Source organism: Homalodisca vitripennis, unplaced genomic scaffold (assembly GCF_021130785.1).
Source record: "Homalodisca vitripennis isolate AUS2020 unplaced genomic scaffold, UT_GWSS_2.1 ScUCBcl_3095;HRSCAF=8385, whole genome shotgun sequence".
NCBI classification, from domain to species: Eukaryota; Metazoa; Arthropoda; class Insecta; order Hemiptera; family Cicadellidae; genus Homalodisca; species Homalodisca vitripennis.
In genome coordinates this window covers 40807-65070 of record NW_025779229.1, presented here as the reverse complement: position 1 = coordinate 65070, position 24264 = coordinate 40807, and the positions used below count along the sequence as shown (strand labels likewise).

Sequence of the window (24264 nt, the reverse complement as noted above, 5' to 3'; positions counted from 1 at the left end):
TCACAATATGACCCGGAGGAAAAGTCTGAAAACCGGACTTTTTTACTTTTAAACCCCTCAAAAAAATTCCTCAAAAATAGCGCATTTCTTTTACCCCTGCAGGCATTTCTTGTAAGCCTGATAGCGGGTGAAACCGTTGGAGCTAGCTTCAATCTGACGAAAAAATCGTTAGTAGTCAGGGAATGAAGTGAACTACAAAAAAGGTCCAGTGACTTTTTTGTCCTATCTCGTGTGGTTTAAGCGACAAAACGCGGGAATGTTTGACATTCCAGAGATTTTTTTGCTTAAAATAAAGTTTTGAGCCTGATAGTGGCCGAACGGTAGGTCTTAGCTCAAATCTGATTGACCATCAAATTAAGCAAATTGCGCGATCTACAGAAAAGGTCCAGTAAACTTTTTGCTCTATCTCCAGTGGTTCGGCCGAAAAAAACGTGATTATGTGCAATTGTTTTGTAATTTTTTTACGTGAAAACTTTTGTTTTCGGGCTCGATTGCGGGCGAAAAACCATTGGACGGAGGTCGAAATAAGACAGACGTTGGAGTTAGGAAATGAGGTAATCTACAAGAAGTTGCCAGTAACTCTTTACTCTATCTCCATTGGTTTGGCCGCAAAACGTGATTAAGTGAAAATATTTGGAAATTTTTGCCTAAAAAATTTACCTTTCGGGCTCGATTAGCGGCTACTAAACGGTTGGTCGTAGCTCATAACAAATTTTTAAAAGGATTTAAGAAATTGCGTGATCTACAAAAAATGTTCAGTAACATTTTGCCCTATCCTCAACGGTTTGGCTGCATAACGCGTTTTAAAGTATTGATTTTTTAAGTTTTACGTGATATTTTTAAACTGCCCAGTGCAGCCTTTTGTCCTAAGCTCTGTACTGCCTAAATTATAGGTCGTAGCTTAAATCTGATGGCATAATCGAAAGACAAAATCTAATTTCCGACAAGAAAGTTCCAGTCACTTTTTGTCGTATATCTCTAACGGTTAAGCCACAAAATGCCTTTGAAGTCAAAAGTTTGAATTAATCTGGAAAAGTAGATAAAGTTGGTCAATTTTTCACTCCCAAACCAGTTAATCTTAAGCTCGGACATAACATTTCCCCGGTAACATTACCCTCTGGGAATTTCCTGGCATGGCTATATTAACTCCTGAGCAACCCTGTAAAATTGGCACACGTGTGTCATTAACCCCGGTAACATTTACCCCCCTCCGGCGACTTCATGGTATGACCAGATAACCTCCTGAGTAAATTAAACCTCCTGATGTGTTAACTCCCCCGGTAACATTATACCCCCCCCCCCAGGCAATTTCCTGGAATGACCTCACGTCCGAATTTTACCAATCACCAAATCTCTTCACCCCCCTTGGGAAGTTCCTGTTATGACCAGATCACCCCCTGATGCCTTAACCCCCGGTAACGTTACAACCCCCCCAGGGAATTTTCTGGCATGTCCTCATGTCTGAATTTTACCTATAACCAAATCTCTTAACCCCCCTTGGGAAGTTCCTGGTATGACCAGATAACCCCCTGATGTCTTAACCCCTGGTTAAAGCTACAAACCTCCCCCTGGGAATTTCCTGGTATGACATAATGTCCGAATTTTACCTATCACCAAATCATTCTTATCCCCGAATTTGGCTAATACCCGAAAGGGGGCCTGGGGGCGTAGCCCCCAGCGAGCCGAAGGCGAGTATATATATATTAATCTTGAATAAGAATTCTTCAAATGTATTAAACAGTTTCTATATTTCGGCTTAAGCCGTCTTCAGGAAATTACAAAAATATAAATAGGGCTATAAGAACAGAATAAACATAAAACATCAACACAGAAAATTAAAATTAAGATCTATATATATATATATATATATATATATATATATAATATGTGAACACATAAAATAGGGATTGCACATACAGTAAATACAATTTTAGCTCATTGACTTAGATTTCGTATAAACAGTACAAAATTTACTTAAAATTAAATAAATAAAATAGGAAACAGTACAAAATCATTCAAAAATTAGATACTTATGATAAAACAGTACAAAATTAACCTAAAAGAAAAAGTTGAACATGTTTGTTTACCTTAAGCTTACACCAGTTTTTTTCCGCTAAGACTCGTAGGTGTTTTAAATACAGCAGCTGCACAACATCACATTCATCTTGCTGTTCCAACCATTTATTGCCAGTCTCAAAGTACTGGAAGGTGTCTACATTGGTCGGCCGAATACCTTTTTCAACCAAGACGTTATCTTCATCAATGTCATCTTTAGGATCTTGTACCTGTGCTCTTGCTGGTTTCTAATATCGCCAGAGGAACTAATCCAAGATTTGGAAATAAAATGGTTTGGAAATGTTGTGATTAGCATCAAGTGAAAATAAACATGGAGTCCTATATCCCGACAAGATATTTGGATATTTTGAACAACGGAATGAACCATCCTTAATTTTAATTAAATTATAATTACCTTAACAACAGTTTTTTTTATTGTCTCAAAATAATAATTTATGTACTAATGTATAATGAAAATGCAAAAGAAATGAAACAGGCAATGTATAAAAGCGAAAAATAATACTTTATTGCATTTAAGCTACAGATCAAGCTAGTATCTTAATCAAAATCTCTTTAAATATCTTGTTACAAAAATTCGTCCACATGTGAATTCCCATTTAGATGTCAACAACTCAAAAAAATGTAAATTCACTAAATTGTCTATTGAGAAAAATGTTTTTTTTTTTTATATTTGATATGCTCTTTTATGAAGTAAAACCAGTATACTTAGCCTTATTGGAATTTATTAACAAATATAATCCCGCAATATATTGTGGATAGGTGGTCCCTAAAGGACACCAGGACACGTAATTTAATTTAACAAAATAAAATCTCTCCGTGAAATATAAACTAAACCAAGAAAGTAGTTGGTTTCTTATTCAAAAGTTTTGAAAATTGTCAATTTAAAATAAAAAAACTATGGAAAACCTTACTATAAAAAAAATGTTTTCATAATAACATATTACCCTTATCAATTATGTCAATAACTTAAACTATGAAGGTTTGGGGTATAATATCAGTTACCTTTGATAGTGAGGAGTTTATCAGTTTGATGTGGGTTCAACAGGTTCTGGCTAATGTGGCTAAGATAATAATAGAGGAGTCAGAGGAAGGGGACGTGGAGTATAAGACGTGGCTGGACGTGTTCATGCTGGTGGAGCTCCTGTGCTGTGGTGCCATACTGTTCCCAGTTGTCTGGTCAGTAACGCTGTAATCACTATGTTTATCAGTCTAATCTTGTTACAATAAAAAATTGAATTTTTGTTTAAAAATACAGAGGTTTGACTTAATGAGAGACAACATCAGAACGTTCAATATATATATATATATATATAGTGACTGTAATCAAATATTCAAAGCAATGTAGTGGTTATTTCTTTCCTTTGTTCATTTTTAACTGTAAATGTTCCCAATATTAACTGAATTAAAGTAAAACAAGTTTAATGAAAAGTTGGTAACAGCTAGAGTGTTAAGACTAAACTGTTGATGTATAAATTTTAAATTGTTTTATTAATTGACTCTTTTAATAAAAGTTAGTGAATTAAAAATATTGGAGTAAAATATTTTTATTAACATATTATAAAATCCAAATAAAATAATTAGGCTGTTTTGATATAAATACCCTTCCAAGAATACATTAGCTACTCCTTAACCCTTTTAGTGCCAACGTCCGTATATACGGACGTTTAAAAAAACTACCGAGAAATGCCAACGTCCGTATATACGGACGTTTGAATAACTACCGAAGAATGCCGACGTCTGTATATATGGACGTTCGGAGTAAAAGTCATACCGCAATAATTTTTTAACTTGTTCTAAATTTGTTGATATACAAACAATCAGAATGAACCAATCTACATTAAAAAAAATAATAATAGTAATATCGTAAGGTTAGTCAGGTGTGTAGCCATGATAGAAATGGCCGTGGTTGTTGCATCAGACAAAGTTGTGTCAGCTGATAGTTCACGTCTAACCTCTGTGTTTGGTTGTTTGTGTTGCTGCTTCCACAGTGTTTGTTTGTTGATAAATAGTTTACTAACAATGTTTTACTAACATAAAAAGTAAACTTCAATAAAATGAAAACCACATTTGTGTGCAAACGCTGTAAAAAAGGATTGCATCCCTTATGTTTGCCTCACCATATTTGTGTTACCACCTAAACTATAATACCTATGTACAAAAGTGTGTAAATTTTTTTGTTGATATTTTACAAAGTGTACATTATTTTTTAAGTAGAAAGTAGTTTCAGACAGTTTTTAATGGTTTCATAGTGGAAAATAGGTACTTTGGGATTATACCAACCACACCCAGACATGAATCGTTATTTGACATTTTGCTTCTACTGATTACTAGATTAGCGTAAAACAATATTTCGTCAATATAAAACAGGAATTGTCTTATCGCAAACCCCTCCCCATCCTCAGACAGAGGTCAAAGTCGAGCGGTCTAGTAGATAACGTGATTGCAGAGTCCGCGTCGCTTTGTTGTACTTTCGTGTTTTACCTCTACATTTCTCCAAACACAAAAATTCAACAAAAACAAACATTACCAAACTAAAACTAAACTCTTTATTGAAAAAACACTCAAAACTTGTTTTTATTCTTGATCACATTCCGCCACCCAAAATGCGAGTGCCTCCGGCCATGTCAACGAAAGAAAAACATCCCTCGAGATAGTACCTATCAGTAAAATATCAAATTCTAGAGGGGCTGATCAGAAATATAAATTGAATTGTAATGGAAAGGTAATTATGTACCATGCAAATCATGTGATGCCGTGCGGCCTGCCGTAATTGGGATTCTCCAGAAAGATAAGATAACAGCGACAACAATACCGATCACAATACCTGGAAATGCTTGTAAGTTTGTAATTACAGAGTTGTTTTTTCGTTCTATCATGTTTGTTTCTATAAATTTATATTTTTGTGTTCTTCATACTGGTGTGGTCGGTATAATCCTAAAGTACAGGAAAATATTATAATCAATCAATCAATCAATTCTTTATTGTCATTAAACAACATACAACATTGTAATAGACATTGTCAAATAGGAACATAAAATTTACTCTATGCTAAAAATATAAATATAAAGGCCTACAACATAAAACATATAAAATATTAGACTAGAATGGTAGGCTATGTATTGTTAAAACTTAAGGTCACTCATGTCAGCAGTTTCCCAGTCCTCAACACAATAAAAGGCTTTAGTTTTTAACCAATTTTGTAAAACGTTTTTAAAATTATGTACAGTAACATTCTTAGCAGCTAATGGTAACTTATTAAACAGTTTGACCCCAATGTAACCATAACTGTGTTGTGTTTTACTTAGTCTACACATATTTACAATCAATTAGGCCCTTATTTCTAGTGTTATGCTCATGGCAACTACCTCTTAGGTTATATTCATCCAAATGTTCTTTAACATAGATCAGACATTGGAGGAATATACATTGAGGGAACAGTAAGTATGCCTAGCTCTGTAAAATGTGATCTACAGCTATCCAGAAAGCCAATACCTGAAACACATCTGATTGCTCGCTTTTTGCCATTTAAAAACCTCCTTTTGCACCAGGGGCGTTTCCCCCACAGGATTAGGCCATACAATATGTGCGAGTGGAAAAAGGCATAGTATGCATTTATGACTAAACTGTCATTTGTGTACTGTTTTAGCTTACTTAGTAGGAAAACTACTCTAGATAAGCGAGTACACAAGTTTACTTGTGTGATGATGCCAGCCCAATTTACAGTCTAATGTAATTCCTAACAATTTCACAGTCTTATCATCTAAGTTACATAAACTAAATACAATTTCCTCTGTTTTTACTACTATTTACAGACAATTGATTGGCACAGAACCATAGACTAGATCTCTCAACCATATAGTTTTTAACAATACAGTTATTTTTTCAGAATTAGCGCTTGAAGTTAACAGTGTCGTGTCATCTGCATATAAAATACATTTATCAGGGATAAAAGCAGGTAGATCATTGACAAATATCACAAACAGAAAAGGGCCTAGGACAGAGCCCTGAGGTAACCCCACTTAAAACTCTTAAAACATCATATTTTTCTTCAGAAATTTTTACAAATTGATATCTATCAGTCAGATATGTCTCCATTAACAATAATTCTTTTCCCTTAAAATGTTATAAGATTGTAGTCTTTTAATAAGAACATTATGAGGAACAAACATCAAAAGCTTTACTTAGGTCTAATAGCACAGCAGATGTTTCTTTTTTGGCCTCAAAAACCACTCATTACATGTGATAAAACATCTTCCACAGCCTTAATAGTAGAAAGGTTTTTCCTAAAACCCATATTGAGATGGGGATAACATTTTGTTGGCTTCAAAATAACATTCTAGTTGACTTTTTATTGCACTTTCAATCACCTTAGATATTACAGGAATGAGCGAAATAGGTCGATAGCTATTGGCATCCTGCCTATCACCTTTCTTATAAACTGGTACTGTAACTGTTATTTTTAAACACTTAGGGTAGGTACCTTCATGTAGAACCCAATTAATCAGGAAAGTTAGAGGATCTACTATGCTAGTAACAATCTTTTTTAGAACAAAATTAGACATGCCATAGACATCCTGAGCTTTAGAATTACTTAAACTATTTACAATTTTATTTACATGATCTACAGTAACTTCTTTCCATTTAAAAACATTTTGGAGAAGGTGCACTCCATGTTGACAATAATATATCAATAGGATCAGAGACATTATCATGACTTATAGTACTGTTAACATTAGGCCTACTTCCTACATTTATAAAATGAGTATTCAAAGCATTGACAGAAATAGGTATAGGCCTATCATACTTATTTGTTGAATTAGACAGCCTTCCACACTCAGAGTTAATGATATGCCAAGCTGCTTTACATTTATTTGTAGCATTCATAATATAGTTTTCATTTGCCTGTTTTTTTGCTATCTTAACTTGAGACCTGTAAATTTGCTTTAACCTCAAGTAACTGATTTTGTAGTTAGGATTAACAAGGGACTTATTGTAATATATTAACATTATTGATCTAATATTTTTCAACTCAACAGTATACCATTTCTTATCTATACTATGAGACATTACTCCAGTTACCGGTACATCATTAGGCTGCGTAGGCTTAGTTTTAATTGGACAGCAAATATCAAAATAGTATTTTAAAGTTTCCATGAAACAATCAAATGCATCTTCAACCAAATTGTAAGGCAATAGCAAATCTAACCAATTAATATTATTGAGCATGACCCTAAAACTATTTACAGTGGAATCATTCAGTAGCCTAAAAGATTTATTCTCACTATTCAGTCCCTTTGCACTGTCAGTACCAGTACCACCATGATGCCTAGTATTAGGCTTAATACTTAATATTAATCCCAAATGATCTGATAGATGAGGCTGTGTTACCTTACAGTCTACATCTTCATAGTGAAAATTAGTAATTATATTGTCCAAACAAGAGTTATGTCTGGTAGGCTCAAAATTTAAACAAAAAAAGTCATAAGACCTTAGCCTATCTAAGAAACCTCTAATCTTAAGATCACTATTCCTAGGGTCAATATTAATGTCTCCAGCAATAACAACTTTGCTGTTTTTGTACTTATAAGACTTATTAATAAATAAAATACATTTTTCAAGTTTGTCAGTAAAAATATTTATGTCAGAGTTTGGGGCACGGTACACTGCAACCACAATCAGATTAAGGTCTGGGAATGCCACCGCCGCAGCTTCAAATTGTTGCTCCTCACATAACTCCTTGACATTAATGCAAAGAAAATCAAAAGTAAAGTTAGTTGCCACATAAATGGATACTCCACCATGTTTCATGAAAGATCTGGTAAAACTTGTAATCAACTTGTATCCTGAAGGAACATAAAAATTTAACTCTTCCTGTGAGCACCAATGTTCGTTTAGGCAAAGAATGTCACATTGAATATTCTGCAGAAAGAGCTCCAATTCAAGCAATTTATTTTTAACAGACTGAATGTTCAAATGATATAAAGAAACATCATCCAAGTTAGGCGTAGGCCTACTTTTAGTTGCGTCAAGTTGGTTATTTGTATTGTAATTTGATTCTTCATTAGTTTTAGGCACTATAAGCTTTATAAAGAAGCTAAATAGTGTAAATAACACAAAAAAGTGAAAATGTAACTTTCTAAAAAAATTAACATGATTTTTTTGGTTTTTGAAATATTAATCCAAACTTTTTATGTGTGTATTCAGTTTTAATTCCTCTTTCAAGTGATAGTATGTGTTATAGTGAAATATTTTTTTTAAAGTACTATTTTTTCATGTGAAACTGGAAAAATATTAAAAACTGTACTAAAATGTCTACTTTTTTAAATTTTTTTTTAAATTTAAGTTAATTACATTTAGAAATATAATTTGCTTTATAGTTTTTTATAAGGAAATTTTATTTTACTGCAAAACAATGAAAAAGTTAGGAAAATATCTCAATATTTGTAATTTTTACAATTTTTTTAGTAAAACACTGCAAAACGGCTGAAATAGGCCTGGCATCCTACAGTAGTATTATGTGAAAAATCACTGGCATTTCTCAGACCAACTTTTGATTTTTTGTCTGGCACTAAAAGGGTTAAATCATAGTTCTTAGATTTACAATCATTACAATAGAAACATCTAAACCCTTGAGACCAAAAAACCACGGCTGGCTTCAACCAAATGAAGGTCATGTGGACAGTTTTCTTCAACTCCCTTTAAGCATCATGAATATGCACTAAAAGGCCAAAACATCACTATAGAATATTATCTGGAAGGAATATTATCCTTTGTTGCTGTTGTGATGATGTACAGCAACTAAATACCTAGCAGCTCCACCATGATTGTGCACCTGTCTATTCTGGTCATCTGATTCAGACTTTCCACGACAGGCTTCCTGTGATATTTATTTTGCAAAATAAAAATGCCTCTAAAAGGAAGCCGGTTTTTAGAGAAGACATCATAGATACTCTTCCAAGACACATGCTCCAGAGATGTCCAACAATCTTCTCCAACTAGATCTGGGACCACTGATATTGGCCATCAGTGGAAAACGTTCCATTCTTCTAAGGAAAATGTCGCATTTAGAAGAATTGTGTGCCACGCAGAATATCTGGTTCCTCCAGCTAACTTGTCCACCATAACTTCGTGATATTTGATAGCTCATATTGTATGGACAACACTTCCCATGCACAGGGGAACAATTGTGTAAATTCATGATGGTCACAATCTCTGTTTAGCTCAATATGAGCAAGAGCCATGGTCTTCCATGCAGTATATTATCATGCAAATGGTTCAACTTCAACTGAATCTGTTCAACATTGTGTGCTGTGAAGTCATGAGCATGCCCAAGAAAAACTGTGAACTGTGACACCCCAGATCTCAGGAGGCTGTCGTAAGCAATGTTCCAGAGATCTGGGCGGAGTATTGAATCCTGCACGGCATTGGTGGTGACACCCATTGTCTGCAGGTCTTCTCTCTTTCATGAGTTAGCTTCTGCTCTAAAGATGATCTTCAGTGAACCTTAACAGATAAGCTAGAACATGGGACATTTTTCTCCGTACATTTAACATATCAACATATTTTGTTTAGTTACTTCAAGCATATCAACTTGCATTACCGAATGAAAATATTGATATTAGTGAATATATTTTAAAAGAAGTTACTGAATTATAGTTTCCAAAATTACTGCTAACAAATATTTAAATTGAAATTCACTATGCTCTAAAAATTCTCTTTCAGTAAAAGATTTAATTTAAATTATTATTGTAGTGTTGAAATCATGTAGATCCCAAGATAATCTCAACCTAGGTATACAGAAGTCTCTGTTAATAAGGAAAGAATGAAACACAGTTTCTAGTATGTAAAGTAAAAAGGTAGTCTTATATTATGGTACTACTAGCTGTTTCCCGCGGCTTCGCACGCGTCTCTTAAGCTTTGCCCGTATATTTCTTTGCCTTCAAATAGTGTTTGGATATTTTAATATACGTAACTACTGTGTTGTAATTGCAGTTTATAATGTGCAGGCGCTTTGATAACTTTTATATCTTGCAGTACAGCCTGGTGGTTAGTTACATCAATGGGCATTGCGTATAAACCTTCTACATAGAAAAATACAAATTTTCATAGTGATCGGTCCAATAGTTTCTGAGTCTATAAAGGACAAACACACAAACATTCATTTTTATATATTATGATTGCAGAAACAGTTTAAACAAAATTTGTCGTTTCTCTTAAGCTTACTCTATGCTTTAAAACTATAAGTGTAAAGAAATTTATATATAAATATATTTTTTGTCGCATTATATATGTTTACAAAGAACAGCTGATTAAAAATTTGAAAAGACTCTTTCACTTAATAACATATGTTTGCTGCAATGCATTTCTTACGGGTATTTCTGTAACCAGTGGGGCGGAATCCTGAATCGGGAAAGGGATAAAAAGTATCCTATAACCTTCTACAGATCAAGACGAACAAATTTAAAAAAAAATTAGGCGAATCCGTCCAGCCGTTTGTGAGTGATGCTGTTACACACGAACAGTTTCATTTTTATATATATAGATTTGTTATACACATGTTGCGTTATATAGTAATAACAAAATGGTATATTACGAGATGACAATTCAGTCCCAGGAATTCAGTATAACTTGGGAACTGGCAACACTACGTCATTTATTATCGTATGTATAATAAGAGGGGACCTTCCTTTAGTTGAAGACGAAGTTTAACATTGATAGCGCGATTGTTTTATATCTGTTTTTCAAAAGTATCTGTTTTATTACTGTCATGAAAATGAGTAGTAAAACATAACAAGCAATGTCTTGAGATGCCTTAACTCTAGGGCAGGATACGGAATACACGGACCAGGAGTCGACATGGCTGTGGCCCTAGGAAGACATGCCACGGTTTTTCAGGCGGAGGTCATGGCAATAGACTCATGTTACAGAAGACTCATACAAATGAGGGCAATAGGATTGAAATACTTAATACTTTCTGATAGTCAGGCTGCACTAAAGGCACTTGATACCCGTTCGTTTGATTCAAAAGCAGTCTAGGAATGTAAGAATGCTGTAGCTGAGCTGGCAACGAATAACAGAGTAACACTTGGTTGGGTACCGGGGTCATGAAGGCATTCATGGAAATGAAAAAGCAGACATCCTCGCCAAAAAGGGAGCGGAATCCATAATGGTGGGGCCTGAGCCAGGTTGCGGGATAGCCTTCTCCAACAGTAAAGCTCTGGTCAAAGATTGGGAAAAGAGGATAAGAAACATTAATTGGAGTAGAGCCTCAGGATTAAGACTATCCAAAATGTTTATCTCTCCTTACGTTAAAGGGTGGACAACTCTATTAGATCAGAATAAGGAAGATATAACACAAATATTAGGAATGTTGACAAGACATGGCCCCCTAAGGAAACATCTTATGAGGGTAGGCCTTAGCCAGACTAACGAATGTAGACTCTGTGGAGAAGAGGAGGAATCAGCAGAGCATATTTGGTTAGATTGTCCTGCCATCTTAGAAACTCGGAAAAGATTCCTGGGAGCATATCTCCTCAGCCCCAAGGAAACCAGAGAACAGGAGCCCTCAAATCTGATCGGTTTTTGCAAAAGCCTCGGACTTTGAGGACACAAAATTAAAGTAAGGGAGGCGCAAAGATCCTTTTAGGACTAAGCGCGGGGACAAACTGTCCTTTTCCCTCAGGAAGGAAAAATTTTAAAAAAATGTCTTGAGATCCAAGACACTGTGGTGAAAACACATAGGAAATCCTCAGAATAATTGCAGGTGATGTACAGAGATGACTGCATGTTGAAAACTTGTGTGTTTGATTGGGTGAAGCGGTTCAAGGCAGTAAAGGCGTATTCACGGTAGATGACGATCCACGTGAAGGAGCTCCCATCATCTCTTGTATACCAAGATAACTGACCGTGTGCACGCACTGGTCACATCTGACAAGCACCTAGGCATTTGTGCATTGTCTAATGAGTTAAACATCAACATAGAAAACCGTCCGCAAGATGTTACACAAAAATTTGAGTATGCAAAATATTTCTGCTAAGATGGTGCCAAAATTTTTCACTCATGATCAAAAACAGATACAATAATCTGCGTGAACTAGTTGTCCTGCATCCAAAGCAAAATTACGGATTGGATGAGTCAAGTAGTCACTGCAGGTAAGGCCTGGATATTTGAGTATGACACTGAGACTCATAAACAAAGTCAGCAGCGGGTGAATAAGAGGGGGGGGGGAGCGGCCGATGAAAATTATGAAGTGAAGGTCTCTTCTGAAGGCAATGTGATTTTTTTTCAATATCCGCAGCATCAAATTCAAATTCTTTATTGCCAGAACATCTTTACAATGTATAGCAGTGTCAGAATCAAATTCAGCATGAACTGTCATCTATGATATACATTGCCTAGGCCTAGTAACAAGTGTCTATCCAATTACAGCATAATAATCACTGATGTCATATGGGCTGATATTAATCAATAGCATTTTTACACTTTTCTTGAAACAATTAATTTCAAGAGATTTAAGATGAGAAGGAAGAGAGTTGTAGAGTTTAATGCCTGTTTCAGCAAAATAATTTAAAGTGGTTTTAAGACTACATTGAGATATTCTAAGAGAATTTGAGTTTCTAGTCATATGTACATAGTGAATACATTCCTGGTGGCCATTTCTATGTAGGTATCCTAGAGCGGCTGTTGGAATGTATTTATCACTTGTGACGAAACAGAACTGGATTCAGCCACAAAGATTCATTCATTCTGGATTTATTGTTCATTATACAAGAGTTTTTAGCAAAGAAAAGGCATTCTAACATTTCCGTACCCACTATATAGCCTTAATATTCTCCCTTGTGACTTTTCCTTATCTTCCGAGATGAAGTAGCTCTGCCAGGATACTCATAGCAGCATATGGAGGCCAAGAAAGCTGTAACCATGGTGTTGAATGTATTAAATTTGAAAGGTAACCAAGGCTGCTTCCAACCGTGGGAGCAACATTGTAATCATGTAAAGTTAGAGGGAGACTACTGTAAAAGTTTGTAATAAAATTTTGCTCATAACTTAATTGATTGTATTTTATTGACAGATATTAATAAAAAACGCCAATGTCCGATATGTCGGACGTCTGTATTTTTTATTGTTACTGGCTACTGTTACGTTCAAATGCCGAAATATTTGGTATTTTGGTTGTTTAGGAGCAAAGGATAATGAAAGAAGCCATTTGAAGAACTTTGAAGATTTCTATTTTAATCGTCTTTGACTAGAATTGACGAACTACCTAGACAGCTGTCAAAACCAGTTGATCGGGTTATGTTACTGAAATCTTCGTTCGTTGTTGTTTACAATGTTATCGAAAGTTTTTTTAAGTGTTACTTTTGTTGTTCAAGGATAAAATGAGTAAAAGAGTTAGATCTAACTCTCCTGTGAATGAGGGAACAATAATTAACAGTCTAATTGATGGTGGTGTACAAGTGCAAGACGAACTGAGTGACGATTTCCTTCAGAATTAGTTTAAAACTTACTCCTCCATTCAAAACTTACATCAGGCACGTTTAAATATTGTAAATATGTAGAAATTAGGTTTAGGTTTTGTATACTTTTTCGTGTGTTATTGCTTTTTATAAACTAATGAATGAACAGAAGTATAAGAAAAAGTGTTTTCATGTGAAACATCGCAGTGTACATCCAATGTCCAGAATTTGAGGAGTGTTGAGTTTTGGGAAAATCCTCATAGTGCAGCTATGTTTCAAAGTAACACCTTCAAATTTGGTATATGTTTCTAAGCAATTGCTCTAGTTTATAATGATATCATGCTCATAATTTTTGTATAATTTTAAAAATAAATTATCACATGCCAAACACAATTTTTATTTATTTTTTATTTACATAATTTTTTAAATTAAATAATGAGTTTGTTTCAAATTAAAATGTATTTTTATTATTTAAAAAACAGCATTTAAATACGAGTAAATAAAATAAAAATTCATGCAAATCTAATGAAAAATAAAAAAGATACAGCAATTTTTTTAAATGAATGCACGACAGCGATTTTCCTCCTTGGCAATTTTGGCTGATACAATAGAAAAATGGCCGGCAGTAAAAGGGTTAATATACATTTTAATATTAGTATACAATAACAATTTTTATTATTTCATAAAAATTTGCAGATTAGCTTATTCCAGGAACATTATTCTGTACTGTAAGCAAATTTTATATTTTAACCTCTCAAATGCTGTTGACACGTATACATGATCTTATTACCTATGCTCTTAACGTCTTTGAGGCATATACATGTTTTGGCTATCATCTGTTGGGCACAACTGTATCTATTTATAGTGGACAGTGATCAAGGTCATTTTTTTTTTTTTTTTTTTTTTTTTTTTCCTTCTGAGGGAAGAGGACACTTTGTCCCCGCACTTAGTCCTAAAAGGACCTTTGCGCCTCCCTTACTTTTTTTTTTTTTTTTTTTTTTTTTTTTTTTTTTTTTTTTTTTTTTTTTTTTTGCCCTCAAAAACCGAGGCTTTTGCAAAAACCAATCAGATTTAAGGGCTCCTGTTCTTTGATGTCCTTGGGGCTGAGGAGGTATGCTCCCAGGTATCTTTTACTTTTTCCTAGTCTCTACGATGGCAGGACAATCCAACCAAATGTGCTCCGCTGACTCCTCCTCCTCTCCACAGAGTCTACATTCGCTGCTCCGACTAAGGCCTACCTTCAAAAGGTGCTTTCCTCTCAGAGGGCCATGTCCTGTCAACATTCCTAATATCAGTCTTATATCCTCCTTATTCTGGTCTAGGAGAGCTGTCCATCCTTTTGCATAAGGAGAGATAAACATTTTGGATATTCTTAAACCCGAGGCTCTGCTCCAATTCTTATATCTTGTCCTCTTTTCCCAATCTTTAACCAGAGCTTTAATGCTGGAGAAGGATATTCCCACATCCTGGCTCTGGCCCCACCAATATGGATTCCGCTCCCTTTTTGGCGAGGATGTCCGCTTTTTCGTTTCCATGAATTCCTTCATGACCCGGCAACCCATCCGAGTGTTACTCTATTACTTGTTGCTAGCTCTGCTAGGGCCTTCCTCCTGCATTCCCAGACCGCTTTCGAATCAATCGAACAGGTATCCAGTGCCTTCAGTGCAGCCTGACTATCAGAGAGTATAAGGTATGATAATCCTTTAGTCCCCAACTGTGTGAGTCTTCTAGAACATGAATCTATTGCCATGACCTCCGCCTGAAAAACTGAGGCATGTCTTCCCAGGGGCACAGCCATGTCAACTTCCAGGTCCATGTATTCCATATCCTGCCCTTGAGTCTAGGAGTGAACCATCGTGTAAAACTTCAGGACTCCTTTTTTTGGGTAGGCCTCCCTTTTAATCCATTCCTCCCTACTTCCGATAGAGACCGTGTATGGTTTTTCAAAGGAGTATTTCTTAACCATAGTATCAGATACTTTGGTTAGCATTTCAGCCTCAGGGAAATTTTCCAATATCTTCATATGGCCTTCTAGGGAGGTAACATTTATTACCTTTGTCCCTAGAAGCTTCATTGCGCTCATCGCAGCTGTTCTCATCACTTCCTGGCCAAGAGTATATAACCCAGAACCGCTTCCATTGCTAGTGTTGGGCAGGAGCTCATTGCTCCCGTGATGCTTAAGCAAGCTAACCTCTGAAGACTCTGTAGCCTTTTTGCAGCTGTTGTTTGTTCGACCTTCCGCCACCATACTAAAGCAGCATATGTGACCATTGGTTTCACTATGGTTTCGTAAATCCAATAAATCATTTTGGGTTTAAGTCCCCATTTAAATCCAAAGAGTCTCTTACAGGCCCCAAGGGCCATTATTGCTTTGGATATCTTGTTTCTAATATGGGAGTTCCAAGTGAGCTTCCTCATCCAAGATTAAACCCAGATACTTCACTTCTTTTGTTTGGTTTATGCTGATGATTCCTCCAGGACCGGTTTAGCTAGCTGGAAATTCCTTTTCCTGGTAAAGGTAATCATGTTTGTTTTTGATGGGTTGATCCGCAGACCTTCCCATGACACCAGTTGCTTATGAAGTTCAGTTCTGTTTGTAATTGGCGTTCCAGCCTGCCAGTGTTTTTCCCTTTAATCATAAGCACTAGGTCATCCGCATAACATAGTAGCCTTATCCCCCTCTTCTCTGCTTTTCTTAGGAGATCATCCACTACCATCGCCCACAGGAGAGGAGATAAGACTCCCCCATGGGGGCAGCCTCTTTGGGCCGTGATCGCAGCCCCGATTCGTCCCCGTACTTGGCTTTCACCTGTCTGCTTTTTAGGAGGGCTACTATCCATTTGACTACGTCTGAGGAAACTCCAAAACGTTCCATCGCAGTCTTTCATGGATTGATATGCATACTCGGTCGAAAGCTCCTTCAATGTCCATGAAGACGCTGACTAGGGCTTCCTTTTTTTTCGAAGGTATTCTCCACCTCTCTCACTAAACTGTGGAGAGCAGTGGTGGTTGATTTTCCTTCTATGTATGCGTTGTTGTGTGGGACTAAGTGGGTGTTCCAGTAATATTGCGTCCCTTATGTGTCTATTATTATTTTTTTTCCATAGTTTTTCACCATGAAGGAGGTTAGGCTTATGGGTCTATACGAACTGGGTTTTGTTGGATCCCTGTCCATTTTTCCGCAAGAACACCACTAGTGCTATCCTCCAATTCTTTGGTATATATCCTAGGGCGAAACTGCATCTAAATAGAATGCTAAGGGTATTTAGTAGAATGTCCAGCCCCTCTTGAAGCAGGGCTGGAAAAACTCCATCCGCCCCAGGAGATTTAAAACGGCTTGAACGATCTTATCGCCCATTTAATTCTTTCGTGTGTGAATAGTCTGTTAGACACCTGTCTGGCTTTTGCCACCTCCCGACTGGATCCCCCCCCCATATAGAGAATAAGTATCCTCATTACGAGTTAGTTTGACCCCCCCGGGAAGTGTGTCTCCAGAAGTAGTTCTAAGGTCTCCTTCCTGTTCATTGTTAGGTCACCGTTGTCCTTTACTAGAGTCCCCATAGGATTTGTATGCTCCGTTTGGAGAGTTTTTTGAAGCCTGGATGCCTCGGGAAGACTGTTGATATTTTTACAGAAATTCCTCCAGGTTCTTCTTTTATTTGTTTCTTAGTTCTTTCTTATATTCATTTTGGGCCTGTAGATAAGGGAGCCAGTCGTCTGTCCTTTTTGCCCATTTTAATAATTTCCTCGTTTTGTTTCTTAATGTTTCCAACCTCCCAGTCCACCACGGCACATCCCTCTTCAACCAGGTTTTTGCCTGGGAGGACAGTTTTTCTCGTAGGCCTTTATTATAGCTTGCTCTACTATTTGTGCAGACCTTTCTAATTCAAATTCATTTCTCTGCAAGGGTCCTATTTCTTCCAACTCTTCTGCCAGGGACTCTCTGTAACCTCTCCAGTTGGTCGATTTAGGAACCCTGTGGGTCCACGTATCTTTCCCCTGTCTCCTCTATGTCGAACCTAATTGGACAGTGGGTCCGATAGTGAGGCCTCCTTGGAGACGTGCCACCTTACTATATTTATGTTTTTTAGTCCTGTAGATAGTGTTATGTCCAGGACTTCTTTCCTATTTCTAGTTATAAAGGTTGGGCTTGACCCTCTATTCTCTAACACTAGATCATTGCTGAACATAAACTGTAGAAGTTCCTCACCTCTCTTGTTTGTGTTCGTACTTCCCCAATACGTGTGGTGAGCATTGCAGTCGCAGCTGAGAATGAGGGCCGAGCCTCTGTCTCTGCAGCTCTGCAATAGTCTTTCTAGTTCTTTTGGTGGGCAGCTTGTTGACGGGTTGGGGAAGTAAGCTGAGGCTATAGTAACCTCTCTGTCCCCTTGCAGTGAAGCCACCTTCACTGTAGCCGCCACCCAGATCCCTTGTTATTAGATCTGTAATCGGAAAGACTGTTATTAGTTTTGAAGTTAGAATACAAGTTCTTGGGTTTTCAATTGTTCGATCATAAATGAGATTACCTACCTGAGATGTCAGTCCTCTGATGCAACCTCTATAGATCCAAGGCTCCTGGATTAGGGCGATATCCAGGCCTGTTGAGATAAACCTTCTTCCCAAGATGTCAGTTGCGCCCTTTTGCATGGTGTAGGTTTATCTGTATTAGGCGCATACTTTACGCCTTCTTCCCACCTCCCCCAGGTGGTCCATCCCCGTCTCTTCTTCTGGATTGCTTGGAGACTTTATCCCCTTTTTTCTTCCTCGAGGCCGAGACGGATGGTCCTTTGAGTGAAGGTCCCTTCTTCAAAGAAGAGAGAACAGGTGGGTCTTTCTTCTTCGACCGCTGCTCTGGCTTGTGGAGTAGACCTTTTAGGTAAGGTATGTACAGATTGCTCTGACACCTTCGTGGCCTCCTCCACTTCCATCTCTTTCAGCGGTCATTTTTTCTGTGGTGACCGTCTCAGATTTCTCTGTAGTCCCCTCTTCCCTTGTGGGTTGTTTCTATTTTTTCTTGATGTTTTTTCTTCAGTCTAAGCTGAACTTTCCCAAACTTGTAGCCGATCCATGGACCTTCCTTCTCAAGTTTGTTCGCTGTAGCGCAGTCGACTGCCAGGGTGAGTAGGACAGACTTTCCCCTCGTCGCTTCTCCGCAGAACATTCCATTCTCCGACAGATAGCTCTTTGTTTTGTCCTTTTTAAGAGCTTCATTTATCTTTTCGGTTGTGTCATGTATGCTGTCAGGAAGATAGACAGTCGCGATTCTCGCACGAGGGATTTCTTCCTCTGGTACTATCCTTAGACTGGCCTCTTTACCCCAAGGCTTTAGGAGTCTTGCTTTCCTTTAAGCCATTCTGCTGTTTTCAGTGTTTTCGCAGGTGAAGATTAGAACCCCTTGTCTCCCTGTTGATACCGTAGAATCTTGGAGAGTAGGGACCCTCCTGTTTCCTCCACGATAGCTTCCAGGATGAAGCTCTGGATCTTCTCTCTGATCAAGGTCATGCACAGCGCCAATGATGTGTATGCGCGAGGTGCCAATCGTAGTCCAACTACTGTGCAAGCGTGAATCCTCAGTGTGTTTGGCTTGTGTGGCGTATTTTGGATGTGTTTTGCACTAGTTTGTTATTTAGTTAGTTATTTTCGTATACAATGACAAACCCCAATGATCAAAGAGTGATACATATTCTTAGTACACATAGTAAAAGAAGTAAAGATGTTGTGACCCAATGCTCATGTAAATAACCAAATATGCTACCAACAACCAAGCCAAACTTTTTGAATTACACTAAACATATGGATGCAGTAGACCGAAGTGACCACTTCATTTCAGGTTACCAATTTATTCACAGCACATGTAAGTGGCATTGACAAATGTTTTTTGATTACTTGAAATTGTAATTGTAAAATCTTACATATTGTACAGACTTTTACAAATAAAAAATGGAAAAAAGCCGTAGTACATCTTGAGTTCAGAAAGAGCCTGGTCACAACACTTCACAAGGGCCACCAGAACAACACGTATATGGCTCTCAACAATTTATAATAAGTCAACAAACTTTGTCAATTTGGGATTTGGACTCACCAACTATGTCATTGAACACATCTACCTCCTACTTAAATAAATTTAAAAGTCTTAAGGCTTTAAAAAACATAGAAGAGTGCTAAATCGGATATTGTCAACTACCTACGAGACCGAAGTTTCTTGGGATAAGAAGAGGGTTGGTTAAAACGAATATTTCCATTATATAATCCCTTGTTTAGGCTATACAAATGTAAGCTTAATGTTATTTATATCAATCAATGTTTGTTTCATTATCACTACACTTAATTACAGGATTACAAATATTTGCTATAGTTGTATCTTATAATAATATATTTTGGGAAATGTAATCCATCCTCTTTGTCATGTGTCAAAAAATCCTGATGTGTAGCTAAGCATACACTAAATATTACTTGTTTTTTTTTTAATTAATCAGAATGTGGTTATTAACTTACAATTATCTAACTTGACAACATAAGAAGCTATATGTCAGAAAACTAAGAATATAACAATAATATAATACATTTAATGATGACAGATGTCTGCAATTTGTTATCCTTTTAATATGTTACTCTCCATCAATAAGAAACAGTAAATAAAGAAAGTGGTTTATGTTTCACTCTGCTCATTGTGAGAATTAATTGTTGAAATTTCAATACACTGTGTTCGTATAAAAGTTCACAAGAAACTACAAGTAAAGAAGACACAATTATACTGATGAGAAATTTTTTGGTTTTTATCATAAAAATCAAATTATTTGTAAAACAATGTTGTATATGTACATTTGCTGTTGCAGGTCAATCAGGCATCTGCAAGAGGCTTCTCACACTGATGGCAAGGCTGCTATCAACCTCCGTAAACTGAAACTTTTCAGACATTTCTATGTTATGATTGTGTGTTACATCTACTTCACTCGCATCATTGTGTACTTATTACAGGTAAGCAAATATTTCTGGGTGGCAGCAGGTTTCTCACGCTGATGGTAAGGCTGCTATCAGTCTTGGCATTGAATTTTTATTTGTCAATACGTCTATTATTACTCTATGTAATTGATTTAATGTTTTTTTATTTAAAAATTAATAAATAAATATATGAAATTTGGGTGGTTTATTTAAGTAGGTACTCTAAATCTGTTGTCTAAAAATTTTAATTGCTAAAGTTAGATTTCTGTTGACCCCAAGAAACTATAAAACTGTCTGGTATTTTTAATTAAGATGAATTTTACAATCGTGAATTATTGTATAATATTTTTTTGCAAAGTCTTGTGAAGTAACCGAACATTGTGATGTTGCAGATAACAGTTTCGTTCCAGTATAAGTGGCTGGATGAGATGTTCCGTGAGATGGTGACTTATGTTTTCTTCGTAATGACAGGGTATAAGTTTCGGCCAGCATCGGCTAACCCGTACTTCCAGGTCAGCAATGAGGAAGATGACGATGCAGATGAAGAGATGGATGTTGTGTAAGTGTTAGATTTATTACAGCTATGATAAATTTATTTATGTAATTAAAACACAACAGATTGTAACCATATTATAACCACTGAATATAGTTGTAATTACTCAAATGTAAAAAAAACCAATACTTAAATTTTAATTTTGTGAGGCTTTTTTGACAGCTAGGCTCTCTTTGTCAGACACCTTACAATAATAAATCAATACTTGCTTCAGCCTCAACATTCCTGGATGTAATATTTTAATGTAATTTAATGCCTGTCATAAGGTGTGTGTTACATAATTTTATAGATTCATATTGCCAATTTCTTAAGTTCATTGAAAAAGACTGGTGGTTTTGAATCTGTATTCTTGCTATTTATGGTCAAAATTTGAGAATGTTGTAGACTAGTGTTATTCTTCCTGTATAATGTATAGACATTAAAAGTAGTGGAACTAAACTGTTGTTTAGTGTTGGTTTTTGATGATGGTGAGTTTGTGTAGGTAAAAGGTTATTTTTTAGATTTAACACGACAAATGGAATCGCTACATTTAAAAACACAAAAACATTAGTCCAGTAACGAGCATTGTGTCTGTTAACGTTATTGTTTAACATTAAAGTGACTTCTTCTTAGAAAGCAGTGTTGTTTAATCTAATTGTATTGTCATCAATGTTCCGCATCATTATTACAAAAACTTCTGCTCAACGATCAAAATCGTCCTCATTTAGCTCATGAACTAAACAAATTTTGGTTGAGATAAAAAGCTCTATTTTCTACTGTTCTTTTATCAAGACCTTTTAAATGAGGTGTCACCTAATGGGTCTTTACATCTAAAATTTTTGAGCCACTTCCCCAAAATCCCATTTTATGCAAATGGGCAAAGTTGTAACATTGACTAAAAAATTAACTTCTATTTCCTGGAAAGGTGTCCCGAGTTCCATCCCTCCATCTTTATCCATCAAAAACTAAACAGATTGTATGGGACTTTAAACTCAAACTGTATATTAAATAATTAATAAATAACTAATCCACACAAGTGGTCGTCAGAAGTAATGATTGAACCATGTATCTCCGATGTTTGTAGGGTGAGCCAGTGTGGTGTGAAGGAAGGCTTGAGCAAGCTGTCCCGTGTCACAATGGAAGCTACACAGGAAGAAAAAGACTCTCTCATCAACAAACGGGAGAGCAGCCACGAGTACGACTGAATACAGAACCTGATGATGGCTAATTCTGCTCTGCTAAGCATCCCAAGCACAATCGTGTTTGTGTGTGCTAAAACCTTGTACAAATAATGTAAATATTTGAAGGGCATTTCTTACCATTAATATCTACAAAATGCACTGCCTCCTTTCTTGCTGAGCAATACACCAATAGTAGATAAGCTTATAAAACGTAAAAGTTACGTATTTATGTTTTGTGTTCTTTTTCTTTCTTAAATGATATTTTTGGTATGTTTTTAGGTAAATGTGGTTTGTAAAATAAATACAAATTATTTTATGAATAAATTATTACTTGCAAATTTATATTATTTTGTAAAAACATCATATAAATAACTGTAAATTTATACAAATATTTGTATTAAAAAATTTATGTATATACTTAAAATTAGATACAATAAAAGTAATTTGTAATTTTTGTCCGCTAATATGGCTTTTAAAAACATTCGGAAGTTCAAGCTGTGTAAAGCTAATGTTAATTACATTTTTGTCAAGCTTATGAAGAGCTGTATTTTGTGAATTGATTTAACTTGTTTTCTAAGTTTGACTTACTTAGATGGTTTTGCTTAGTTTTGTGAATATTTCTGGCCTTGAAATTAATATAGCAATAAAAATGAGGTTGATGTACTCAACAGTACTGGAAACTAGTCATAATCCTGACTATGTCTATACCTGTAATATCTTTTAGAAACATATTGTTAATAATAAGTTTAACCAGTTTGATTGTCTATTTATTATATTTATGATATGTACCTCATTTGACTTTGCAGCTCTCCTGTACACATGTAAACTTGTTTTCTGCCATTTTAGTGTAATCTGATTTAATATAAAATATATTTATTTTTTAATTTTATTTAGTTGTTGTTTTTAACTTATATTTAGGCTGATAAATTAGAATCATATTATTTGATTGCAATGCTTTGAATATAAAAAATATAGATTATTATTATTATAACAATTTTAGTGATTTTTTAAATTTAGTTTTGTGAAGTATCTCAAAAGAAGATAGCACTTTTATTTCATGCTTAGTCATTACCACTTCATTATAAAGTATGATGTGACAGTACATTCTGAGTCATAATCAATTTTCTGTTCAAATTATTATTTTAAACCTATTTTGATACATTTAGACTTTTTTTGCTTGAATTGTCTTCTTAGAAATTATTGTAAATCAAAATTATATTTAATTTATTTTCATAACCATTTAACATGTTAAGTGCCAGAAGAACTTTTTGACTATTCTCTAAACTGTGATATTAGGGGATCGTTCAGAAAGGAAGTTGCTTTAATAAATAAACAATTACACGTAACGTTTACAGCTTTTTTATTACATACATTTGAAAGAACAATTCTTAAACTATTTGTCAACATAGTTAACATTTAAATTTAAGCACTTATCATGTATAGGCACAAACTTTTCAATACCTATGAATAAAACTTTGCTGCCTATGAATGTGAGGTGGTTTCTGTGGTGACAAGCCGTGACAACACTCCATTGATTGGTTTTTTTTCAACATTGACATAAGAAACCCATGATTCATAACCAGTGACTATGTGCTTAAGACGTTTCTTCATGGTACTGAATAGTCAAGATTCTGGATATCCATTGGGCACAAAATTTTCAATGACCAAGTTTCTCAGTTACAATTTTATACAGTATATTTTTTAATATCTGTGGAAAATGCTTTGAAAGATCTGTGCTTGTGAAACTTTGGTTTTTCCTAACTTAATGATTGATTTGTCAACAGGGTATTTAGTAACCCAAGTGGTTGGCCACTTCACTTTTCGTCATGAACATTAATTTGTTCTTTATGAAACAATTGGCATCGCTAATGCCTTTTCTTTGCTCAGAACATAATCCACAGTGGATTTCCAGTGATTGCATTTTCTTCACCAAAAGAAAAATAATGATGCTATCAGCAGGAAATTTAGGAGTTGATTGTGATGGCCATTTTGAAAACTAGTTTAAAATACTTAGAATGGTATAGTAACTTTCACTACGATACTGTCAGTACTCAATGTAGCTACATAGCATCACTC

At 35.6% G+C, this 24264-nt stretch overlaps 1 protein-coding gene across 1 annotated transcript; it reads left to right on the top strand.

The window, feature by feature from the left end:
- The first annotated feature begins 3049 nt into the window (after positions 1 to 3049).
- Positions 3050 to 23534, top strand: LOC124372401 (protein GPR107-like). Its single transcript, XM_046830799.1, has 4 exons — positions 3050 to 3252; positions 20370 to 20511; positions 20868 to 21034; positions 22092 to 23534. Exons 1-4 carry the CDS (start codon positions 3050 to 3052, stop codon positions 22210 to 22212), a joined length of 633 nt encoding a protein of 210 aa, XP_046686755.1. The 3' UTR covers positions 22213 to 23534.
- Positions 23535 to 24264: the final 730 nt, after the last annotated feature.